The sequence below is a fragment of the Branchiostoma belcheri genome, unplaced genomic scaffold (genome assembly GCF_001625305.1).
Source record: "Branchiostoma belcheri isolate BF01 breed outbred unplaced genomic scaffold, Haploidv18h27 scaffold18, whole genome shotgun sequence".
Lineage (NCBI taxonomy): Eukaryota > Metazoa > Chordata > Leptocardii > Amphioxiformes > Branchiostomatidae > Branchiostoma > Branchiostoma belcheri.
In genome coordinates this window covers 777783-789884 of record NW_017803268.1, presented here as the reverse complement: position 1 = coordinate 789884, position 12102 = coordinate 777783, and the positions used below count along the sequence as shown (strand labels likewise).

Genomic DNA, 12102 nt, shown 5'->3' with positions numbered 1-12102 from the left:
GTACGCGAAATGGTACGCCCAGTATAGCAGCGATCTATTCATGTTTATGTTTACAATTGTGCAACTTTTTTTTTTACAGGAATTTGATCACATATGCTTAAAAATATTGTTATACTGATGTTAAAAAATATTTTAAGACACTGAATCGCTGGCTGTGATGTGCGGCAGTGTACGTACGCCGCGTAGCGTGCCAGACATTGGCCGTGCAAGCCTATAGAATGCCCCACTTGCGACATAAATTTCTGAGGCTTATCGTGCGCATCGTGCGTATCCACGATTATTCCCATCGTAAACATAGTCACTGGGATCTGAAATGCATGCATACAGGATAATTTCCCTTCTTCAGCGGGAGTTTTGTTTATGTTTTGATCGTACTCGTCAAACTGCCACGCTGGTCTACGCTGCGCGCTGGTCTCGGCTGCACTTCCGGGTTCCATAAATCGACACCATAAATCGACAAAGAAACAAATATTTCCCCCCAAATTTATATTAATTGTGCACTTTTTCACTAGATGTGGCTATGCAGTCCTGGAAAACAGCGTTTAGTGCATATTTTCAAACAGAAAAATCGCGTCCCCGCGCCCTTCATGTTGCCGCCCGGCGATCTCAGCTGAAGCGAACAACCAATCAGAGACGCGTAACGCGGATACGTCATGTTTGCATACCGCCCGCCCACCGCTTCTGCTGGCTGCTGCCATGCTAGCTACGCGCCGTACTTGTGCCATGCTAGCTACGCGCCGTACTTGCCGTATTTCTGGAAATAAATGCCGCGACACGAAGATCTAGCGCTGACTCGGCTTGCACCCAGCGTTCAGCGTCACCCGCGCCATTACCCCCGCCGTCATTGCTGCGCCGTCACCCAACGTTTTTATCGGAACCAGACACCCCTCTGTTTGACCCCTTTTAAATGGTAAGACCCAAAACTGAAACCTCCCCATTCCTTAACAACATGGTAAATTCCATTTTCAGCATGGCGGGGGTGTCCGGAGCACTTAAAAACCTTTTATTTCCACGCCCATAAACACATATACAATTAAACAAAAACGTTCTGCATCATCTGCAGCCCAACAGCAATACGTATACCGAACCACAGACCAATCCGTCCAGCCGATCGCGAGAAACAGCTGCTGACAGAAATGTTTCGAACAATAGTAAAACCTCCTCGCGGAAGGATATCTCCTTCCCCGGAGGTAACAAAGATGAAGCTATATGCAAAGACACGACAATTTTGATAAGACGATGTAGGCAAGGTGAAAATATTTACAATGTCTTGTCAATTCTCTAGCCCCTTCTTCTTTCTTTCTATCTTAATCCTGCCCATTGTACCTTTGCCTATCACAAGTTGCTGTCCTCCTTAATTGATCCAAAGCATCGATAGACTGCCTTACATATACTTGGTGCATCATCACTTACATAAATACTTTGTCTCTGGTGGAAACTTGCTCAGTAGCCACGTCTTATTGTAGACCAAATGATGTATCAGTGCGTCGTATTTTTCCTCCGGCATGTGGACGTACTCATTCTCTTTTGGGGGGAACGGCCAGCTAAGAGGACCCTGGCCTATCGGCATTAGGACCTTCAGTTTGTTAAAAATGGCGAAACGCTGAAAGATGTTGATAGTGGTAGAACTGCCTGTCTTGTGGGTCTTTATGAAAACGAATTTCTTATGTGGAACACAAGACGCTGGAGCGCTTTCTTTAACTTGCCCTGCAGTTGCACTCGGCTCTTCTTCATCATACCTAGAAGAAAATATGTCTTCGAGTGAATTTCAAGAAACACATGGCAAATAAAATGGCGTTAAGGTTTGTTTACATAATGGTACCCCGTTTGTTTACATAATGGTACCCCGTTCTAAAGCCAACCTTCCCCGAAGGCAAAATACTTCACAATGCCTAGAATAGATTAGGTCTACTCTTAGTAGTTATGTTTGGGTTACGCAAACTGTAATTAATCACAGAGAAAATGTTATGTGAAGCTGATTAACAGCAAAAGACGTCAATTTTACGCCTTGTCACTTCTGTACGCATAAAAAAGAAACGATTTCAGACATCACAAACGTCGATGTTTGACCTTCTATATATACATGTAGTTTTTTTTTTCGTACTGAACCAGGTCACACTGTCAACTGTTCTCACGATCATATCCATGGATTTTCTCACCTATGATTGTCGTTTGCAGGTAGGTTAGCTTGGGCTCTGTCCTTCCGTTCCCACGAGCCGCCATGGGATAAATTTGACTGGTGAACTGTGATCAAAAGCAGCGTAGTGAACACTCCCAAGACAAGGCCGTAGGAGAGAAGTGTCCTAAGGGTCATTCTTGTTTCTCCCTCGGCCCTGGAAGTAGAATGGAACGTACGTTGTAACTTATTTTACCCTGACGACGAGGAAAAACTGATCAAAAAGGTAAACAAAGCCTGTGTATACAAAATGAAGCGTTCACCTTTTCGCTCATTTGGGGTTATTGATAGTTATGGTGCTACTCGTCGAACAAGTTTTTTGCACAAGCATGAGTCACCTCCAAACTTATAGGGGTCGATGCAACACTTCTCAAGTGTTTCCTTGTCGTGAAAACGTACATATTTCGTTAAGGTTGTCTACCTTACCGTGTGATTTTTACTTTATATGATATTCCTAGGATCACAACAAGCGAAGTAGTGTACAGTTAACCAATCAAGTCAATGTCCCTACTCGTTGGTACCCTATATCCCTACCTATTTAAGCAATGGATAGAGCTTTCGTACCCGACCGGTCACTGTATGATGTACATTGCGGAAATCTGGCTAATCACAAAATTAGGGGGAAATGGCATCGTTGAAAAGGAGCCAGGATCACATATAACAGACTCACTGAATGCTATGTCTGGGCTACACCATTCTTGGTCTCAATCCCTGTATATTCAATAACTCCAAAATGTAAGCATGTCACTGAAAGTGTCCTTCCATGGAGCGGCAAAAACAGGTGTTTTAGTGGTGTTTGTGTGTGTTAGTGTATGTTTGTGTGTTCGTGGGTTAGTGCATATGTTTGTGTTTCAATCGGTGTACACAATGTACATGTGTGCGTGCTGGGAGACGTCTACTCTTTCTGACTGACTACATGTTTGATACCGTTTCAATGATCACCCTAAAATTGAAGGAAACACCATAGCATTAGAACAGAGACACAACGGAGATGTTCCATGAGAATAAACAACCAGCTTTAACAAATAATCACAGTGAACACTATCTGTAATGTTCAATAACAAGATATTAGTGTACACGGTACTTATACATGTAACACCCCCTGGCCTCCTCCCTTAACAATCTTGGTACAGAAAGTATATAGCGAACCTACATACTAACCAAATAGAAGTTTAAAGTTTACTTTTGAGTAGAGATATTCTACTCCCAAAACTATCAGAGTAGCTTGCTTTTACATGTTGCACAAGTGTCCATACGTAAGTATTACTTAAAACAACAATGGTAACAACGCTCAATGAATCTAAAACTTACACACATAGTGTAGTAATATATGACCTTATAGTTATATAAGATGTTCACTTCTAATCGATCTACCAATCTTAGCCATCTTTGATATGTTGCACAAATGCCCATACATAGGTATCATGTAAAACAACAAAGGCAATATGGATGTAAAGGAATCTAAAACCTACATACATCTAGTAACAGAAACCTAGAAACCTAAAAGAAGCTTAAAACAAGGTCTGTTGTGACCTTCAGGTGAGCTAAATGATATACCATCTAGAAAGAAAACTAGAAACGTAGTTATGTTGCACTTTTGCAAATAACACTGCCTTTGCAAGATATGCTTAAGCATCAGTTCTTCAGTACAGTAGCTAGTGACACCTCTTTGGTGACACTGTCTAATGCACTCAGATATCTTGTCTCAAAATCTCGGTAGTTTTAAAAATGTTAAGAAACCCTTCAGCATAAAACGTTGTAACCTATATATAGGTTAAACAACATATAGGAAGGAAAATAGAAACGAAGATATGTTGCACTTTTGCAAATAACACTGCCTTTGCAAGATATGCTTAAAGCCTCAGTTCTTCAATACAGTAGCTAGAGACACTTCTTTGGTGACACTGTCCAATGCACTCAGATATCTCGTCTCAAAATCTCGGCAGTTTTAAGAATGTTAAGAAACCCTTCAGCATAAAACGTTGTAACCGATAGGTTACACAATACATCATCTAGGAAGGAAACTAGAAATGTAGCTATGTTGCACTTTTGCAAGATATACTTCACGACTTCAGTACAGTAGCCAGTGACACTTCTCTGGTGACACTGTCCAAGGCACTCAGATATCTGGTCTCGAAATCTCGGCAGTTTTCGCTAAGGAGTATCACAGAATCCCTCTGGAGTGGTTTGAAGTGATGCTCATTGAAGTTGGCACTTGTCACAAGGATCTCAACGTGGTTTTTGAACCTCCCCGCGGCGAACTTGCAGTGGAAGTACGCTTTTCCGTCGGTCTCTCTGTCCGTACCGACCCTGAGACAGCGTATCCGGTCAGCCTCGCTTGTTGAGAAGACCCCCTGCATTGCCTCGGCCAGAGAAGTCTCCCTCCCGCCGGTGTCTGTGAAACACGGGTCCCGGATGTACAGAGCCTGGATGGACGACTGTTCTGTCATCAGACGATTCTTGATGTAACCTTAGATAAAAGCAAGTACTGAATTATAGATTTTTCACAGCTATGAATATTCTTTTTTCATAATGTGCTATGGTTAGCAATACCCACTTGATTGTACATGCACTTGGAAAGAAACAATTTAGTGGGCAATCAATGGCTCACAGCTGCCAACTGTTCTTTCTCAATTACAATGAAGGAGGTGTCAGTGGACTCTGACTTTGAAAGACTGCAGGCCGTTGTTGTTGATGTTACCCACAATGGTGTCTTGGCAGTTGTATACATGTATATTACAGTCAAACCTGTACAAGTGAATACCTCAGTCCTGGTAGATGTAACCTCTTTCTGGTGTTCGCTTTGATAACTTTTCCCATTGAGAAAAGTATCCATTATTATCATTAAGTATTATGTGACTGTTCTATTGATAATGTTATATTATTACTCAAGATACTCTATGCCTGTATAGCAAGCTGAATACCATCCAGTGTAACACACCAGTTTTAATGTAATGACAGTCAGAGTAAAGAAAATGACTAACTAACTAAGGCTTCTTCTAGATAGCCTATTTACCAAACCTATTTTTGCTGCCAATTCACCAATTTGTGGAGAGGACAAAAGAGACTCATCAGCTAAAATAGGTTTGTTAACCAGGCTACTATTAGTATCATATTGATAAACTGATTGTGAAAAAAGATGTGGTTTTACCGATGGTTTTCTTGTCTATCCATGGAGAGACGATGTAGACCTGTGCTCTCTGCTCAAACCACGACTGGAGAAGGTTGGACCACAGACGCTTGATGTCATCACCTTTATAGATCCCAGGCCTGAAGGTCGACAAGGCCTCTCTGAAGGTCAGCGGCTGAAAATGTAATAGAAAAGAGAGTGGAACAGGTAAGTTAAAGACTTAAAGTAAGCATATTTTGGCCATGATCAAATATCACATAAATTGCTTATCATACAGACGCAATTTGACTTATGATTGCTATTGTGTTAGACAGTAGGACTACATACTACCTTACTTATACTAGTATAATTGCCTTGGAAAGTAAATTGTATATTGTTGTATCTCACTACTAGAAGTGTCTTGTGCAACATGTGAGTGGACTTTGATAAAAAAAACTTTGTGAGAAAAAAAATTGTGAGACTGTTACTAACAGTAACAACATTTTATGGAATATGACAGGCATGCTTGTACAGTCTGCTACTCTAAATCAGGAATGTAAAGTCAGTATCTGTAACATTGAAAAATGCTCAAGTAATTTGAATACCCAGGGTTTGCCATCCTTGATAGTTACCATATTGTCACAGGCTACCATAGATTGGTTAGGGTTTGACAAATGGATCCGGAAGACCTGGTGACTTTTGACCTGGACCCTAGGGCAGCCAGTGACAATAGGTAGTTGATGATATCTACAGAGGATGGCAACCAGGCTGCTTTTAAAAGGATTGAGTCTTTTAAACAACACTACTTATACTTTACAAAGATAAATACATGAAGAACAAACCCGTGTTATCTGTAAGTCTGACAATGCCTCAGCAAGATCATCAGTGTTTCCAGTCTTCACTTTACTTGTGACGTGTTTTCCATTCGAGCGATCGGAATCAGATGTCCCATTTTTGGGTGGACGTTTACCGGAGTCACGTGACTGCCCCCTGCCTGCTCTGGGCACACTCTGATTGGCTGCTGACTGAGCGGCTCCGTTGTCGATGACCCTGATAACACCACAACGTACGACAGCTTCGTACTCCTGAGGAGGGCTGTTTGAATCTGAAGCAAAGACAGACGAAAACAAGGTTGACTTACTGTCACTGACAACACAATGCGAAATGCATTACTTAATAGCTGCTCACATATTCACAAACTTCTTTAGTTTACTTGGCCTATAATCCATCCTATTCAAGCCATGTTTTCTCCCAGGATTGTTGTCCTTTGCATGCGACTTATAGTAGAGAAGTAGAGCATACAATGTAGCTAGTAGTAGAACATATATAGATTGCAGGCTACAGTTTTCTATGAATATAAAGGAATACGATTACATTTGTTTACATGTAAGCCTCATTGCTACATTTTTACTTACGAAATTCATCCATCCATGCCCGGGCCTCTACTTCAGAGTGGAAGCCCTTGTATCTGGCACTGCTGAATCCATCTATCTGTTGTTTGGTCTGGGACCTGAGGAAAAAAAACACTACTTGTCAGTAATCCGTAGTTATTTTATTGCAGTTTAAATGATTTACTAGTATATAGACATGCAGTCTCTAGTAATGATAAACAATCAAGACAGCACTGGCAGTAACCATGGGCTTACTCTGTAGCCTTTTACACTTACATGTAGGGCTGGGTACCGGTTCAGCTGGACCTGTTTGGACCTGAACAACATTCAAGAACCGACTCCAAAAAACCTAAACGCAAAAACCTGATCATCTGACCTGATGTACATTTCTGTTAATTTTAGAATTAGAGTACATTTTAGTAGACTGTACAGACATCTTTAGGTAATCTGGTCATGGCAAGTGAAAAAAATAACCATGAATCAAACTAGATTAGCCTAAATCCATGTTTGTCTCTTCTGTAACAGTGGGTTCCATTTTAGGTCGACAAAAAAGTTCACGGACCATGAGGTTTGTGGTAGTACTGAGCGATAGATATCATCAAGGCATATGACCCCATACACGCACTCAGTTAAATTGCTCCTACTACTGTACTTCAGTAATAAGGTCCAGGTTTAGGTCCGGACCTGGACCTGATCCTCTGAACCTGATCCGTACCTGGACCTGAATTTTCTGAACCGGTACCCAGCCCTACTTACATGTAGTCTCTATTGAACTTAGCCTTGGCTTGGTTTGTGTTTCATACATGTGAGACACCTGCAGAAAGCCATTCGGTATTTTTTTTTTCAAATTGGATAATGGTTATACATGTGTACCACAACTGGTGAAAGATTTGATATTCGACCCGTACCAGTCTGTATAGATCCCAGGTTGCCTTCCCCGTGCCACAGCGTAGTGGGTGAACCTGTTCTTTGGCATTCTGTTTTAAGTCGCTGAAATATCAAAGTTTTCATATTAAAGATAAAAGCAAGGTCCAAATTGCATTATGCAGATAGTGCCTATTCTTAAACTAATCAGGTCTTGTTATAAGGCACCGACAAAGGAAACAAAAAACACAACACACTCACAGAGAGATTCTATGCAAATCAGCAATACACATCTTTGCGTCACCCTATCAAATTATATTATCATAATTGGTCATGAACGTCTACGGTGTGGACGTTCCAAAGAGAATTGCATTCAATGATGTAATACAATATATATATAGAATCATATACAAGCATATACATACACTGTATACACATTGTAAATGTATAGTGTCCTTGGTATTACTTCATAACAATCCCGATCGGAAGGTGTCAAAATGCTGCATATTCAAACCTGGCGCCATCGCACGCCTAATTACTATAGTAAATGGGGGGGGCAGCTTTCAATCCTTGCCCCTCTACGGTCTACGGCAAATATATAATTTCTACAACATATCCTAGAGGTGCAAAACATTATTAAAAACCCTGTATACTTACAATGTGAATACGGGCGTCAGATATAAATGAGTTTTCGGAATGTTTCACTAAAAGAGCACGCCACCCCAACCCGGAAGTGACTGACCCCTGCCGAGCTGCTGCACTTGCGCAGTGGGGTGGTAGAAGCGCCACCTTGCAAGACTATGATAAACTGCACACTGAAGTACAAAATGTATTTTACCTCGAAGCTGTGATGTCGAAAACATAGTTAGAAGGATAAGGCCATGTTGATTTGATTATATGGATGACATCCACGCGCGCATGAATTTTCGCCCGTTTCCAAAAAAAAAAATCGGCCATACTGTAAATCGTACAAATTTAAAGCAGTTGCAAAATGAGCAAATATAGGCCGCAAACTGCAAAAAAAGGGAAAACAATACTTATGTCGCAGAATGCAAAAATCCATTCCAAAGGAAAAGAAGAAAATGTGAAGGAATGAAAATGAAGAGTCTATTATTCACCATGCCAATAAAATATTGCTTTGTGTGTTAAGTCATTTGTTCAACCTTCATGTTCATGACCACCTAGATTTCTGAATGAAGGCAAGTTTTTTTTTTATTCGCAGGATCGCATCAGTTTTTGTGTTCCCAGTAGATGTCATCCATATAATCAAATCAACATGGCCTAACTTAATTATCTAATGAGAAAATGCAAATTATGGTGATTCCGTATCAGGTGGTAAAACCACGCTGCTGCTCAGAGCAAGATGGCGAGTCACGGTGCTTGGACAGGGAAGAACTCGGTGGTTAAAATTCGTCTTTTAAGACGAGCTACGTCTGTTTAAAAGGAGGTGAGTCGCATCTAACATTGTCCTCTATGTTCTCGTAACTATTTGGGCCGAACTCGTTGCAAATCGTTGGGGTCTTGTGGCAAAGCAGAGCGTTCGGCTCAGAACCACGAGGTCCGGGGTTCGAACCCTGCCATGTCTCCGAACTTGTGCCTTTGGTAAATGCACTTTACACGCCTTTCCTGGGTGGAGGCCTGGCGAACACCATCTCGTATTATCCGCAAAAAGGCAGCAGTACCTTCAGCTAGTTGAAGGTGGCCGCCTCACAATGAAAGAAGAGATGAAATTAAGATAAAACGCAAAATGGCGTAAAATATTTGCGCCGGTGACGATTCCCTGTGTTTAAACCTGTACTTAGAAAAAGCCGCCGTTCGCGGACGTTTTTTTCATGTCCGGTTTGAACTAACATGACTACATCAGATACGCTCGTTTCTTCCTCTGTTTTCTGAATTTTTTATAGCGTGGTATCCGTTTGATCGTGGTCGGGGCCGCAAGAGCTCTGTCCCGCCCGCCTCACATAGCTTTCCCGGTGTGTATTTCACGAGAGATTGATTAGCCCTCCACGTGTTGGGGGGAAACCAAATCCCAAGCATACTGTCTCTTATTAGCGTAACACTCCTACTGGGACGGCCTGTTGCACTGGGCGGGGGAAGCTATCAGAGCCCCCGAAGGCACAACCTGCCTGAACACCCCCAATCACGTAAGACTGGATACCAGGCTAAATTTTTTTTACTGATTTATATGCATTATGTAAGCCATCTTTTCCCATTATGTTCTGTCAATATAATGACTCCTCTTTTTTTAACAGGCGAGAATCAATGCGCGCGCAGATGTCATCCATGAAATTAAGTCCGTGTGCGACGTGGTCTTATAATAATGAAAATGTGAAGAAAATAAAATCTTACATGGTGATACGAAATTAGTTTTCTGACACTTAGGCCACAGCAAGTAAATTTTATGGATGACATATCCTCAGCAGGCTCCAAGTCTAACGCGATAGGGCTAAAAAAAAAACAAGGCGGGCTAAAAAAACAAGATTCCTACATTTTCACATTTTTTCCAATTCTTGATTTACATACCAACATTACAGACATACAATATAGAATTATAATACACCTGAATTGCACCCCCCCCCGGCTACGGGCATGTAATACGCCATTTTACATTATAAACCTTGTTAAGCAAGAAATGATACCTGATATTGTGGTAGCCTGGCATGGCCTGGCCTGTACCTGAGTTTCCGTAAACCCTGTTGTTCCTTTGTGTTAATCCTCGGAAAATGTATAAGACTTGATGAAATGTAGATCTTGTTGATATGCAGGCTTCAATGTACTATATACTGTATATACATGTACTAAAATACATCAATCCCTCGCTTTTCCATTGGTGTACTGTTGTGCCAAACAAGCTGCAATACTTAATACATGCTGCTATACTTAATACATAGAATTGATGGTGAGTTCAGCACCAAGGACAGCTCCACACTAAGACCGCACAACACAGTATTTATGGGCGAACCCCTCAAAAGTAGTCCGGGCACAAAGTAGTGCTGCATAATAATAGAGAAAGGTACAGAGACTGTTCTGTGCATGGCATTGAGATGGAACCTGTGGTAAATATTAGAGGAATACGTCAGTTTTGAGACTGTAAAAGTTGAATTATGGTGCGTGTTCAGTCGGCGTAGATTTGCGCTTGGATACTTGTCCCGCCTGTGTGCGTCGGCAGCAGTTCCATGACCTTTGACACTTGGGGTCTCCTAAGTGTGCGGCGCGGCGTGTTGTGTGTGAATTCTCTCCAACTTTTGAGGTAAATTTTCGGCTTTTTGCCCGCAAATTATCCGTCTCAAGTGTACAGTATATCGTCTGGACGTTTTCATGTCGGGTGTGTGCCGTTCTTTGGATGTTTAAAGGGAGAAAATACGTATTTTTCCTGGCGCTAGCGGGCGGAGTTTGGAGACTGGTGACGAAAATGGCGACTGCAAAATTATGGAGGCGTTGTGTTGGAAAAGACTCTTAGCATGACGTAAAGTTAAACTGTTATCATAAGAAATTAGCACCTTGAATGTACATGTTTGTACTTCCAACAAACCTGTAGCAACAGACCACGTTATAATTCGTTTGTAGAAGTTCTTAATTAATTATTTCTGCATTTTATACACCATTTACATGGCATCATTTGAGGCAAGTGTGTAGCTTTTATTGTCTGTTTAGCTAGGTGACTGCTGACCGACCCAGTACATTCATTTACTGAAGACTGCTGTCTGAACCTGACCACAATTTGGATGGAACTAGACCAGACTGGGGTATTGGAAGACCCAAGAAGAATGTTATTTGAGAAAAATACAAATTCTACATATGATTTTATTCACCATTTACTTGGCATCTTTTGAGACAAGTGTGTAACCGGCTCTATTGTCTGCATACTTAGGTGTCTGCTGACTGATGCAGTAGTGAAGACTGCGGTCTGAACCTGACGACATTGGATTGAACCAGTCCAGACCCTGCCTGATCCGAACTGACTGAAGACCCAAGAAGAATATCAGGTAAGAAAAATCTAAATTCTGCATTTTTATCGGATCCACAGTTTACATGGTGTTATGATAAGTGTGTAACTTCTTTTGTCTGTATAGTTAGGTGACTGCTGACTGATGCAGTAGTGATGACTCCTGTCTGAACCTGACGACATTGGACTGAACGGACTTGAACCAGACCAGGTGATCTAAAGACGCAAGTACAATATCAGGTGAGAAAAATCTTAAGTCTTCATTTTATTAACCATTAACTTGGCATCATTTGAGACAAGTGTGTTTACTAACCTCTATTGTCGGTATAGTTCATCATCATCGGTCGGCTGCAGCGCAGGCGACTGCAAGATCCCTCCACTGCGGTATAGTTAGGTGGCTGCTAACTGATCCAGTAGTGACCTGTGTGAACCTGACCCGGCCGAATTGGACCAGACTAGCTGCTTTGAAGACCAAAGAGCGAGATTGCAGCGTCCATAGGTGAGACAAGCGTTTACAAGATTCATATATTACTCTGCAACTTAAAACTTGACATTTGATAAAGCAACTAGTAACCGTAGCAATCAGCCTTACATATAATCTTATCAGGTTGTGAAT

At 41.5% G+C, this 12102-nt stretch overlaps 1 protein-coding gene and 1 long non-coding RNA gene across 2 annotated transcripts in view; one reads left to right on the top strand and one right to left on the bottom strand.

Moving 5' to 3' along the window:
• The window catches only part of LOC109467288, a 15762-nt gene extending 7447 nt beyond the window's left edge, over positions 1-8315 (bottom strand). Inside the window, exons 1-8 of the mRNA XM_019765232.1 lie at positions 8198-8315; positions 7585-7666; positions 6701-6795; positions 6128-6390; positions 5328-5481; positions 4282-4646; positions 2160-2326; positions 1414-1739 (exon numbers count right to left, since the gene is read on the bottom strand). Coding sequence (XP_019620791.1) covers positions 1414-1739; positions 2160-2326; positions 4282-4646; positions 5328-5481; positions 6128-6390; positions 6701-6795; positions 7585-7652 — 1438 coding nt within the window. The 5' untranslated portion in view covers positions 7653-7666; positions 8198-8315. The remainder of the gene's footprint in view (positions 1-1413; positions 1740-2159; positions 2327-4281; positions 4647-5327; positions 5482-6127; positions 6391-6700; positions 6796-7584; positions 7667-8197) is intronic.
• Positions 8316-11424: 3109 nt separating this feature from the next.
• LOC109467362 overlaps positions 11425-12102 on the top strand; it is a 1198-nt gene continuing 520 nt past the window's right edge. Inside the window, exons 1-3 of the long non-coding RNA XR_002140074.1 lie at positions 11425-11526; positions 11614-11726; positions 11817-11985. This is a non-coding gene — a long non-coding RNA (uncharacterized LOC109467362). The remainder of the gene's footprint in view (positions 11527-11613; positions 11727-11816; positions 11986-12102) is intronic.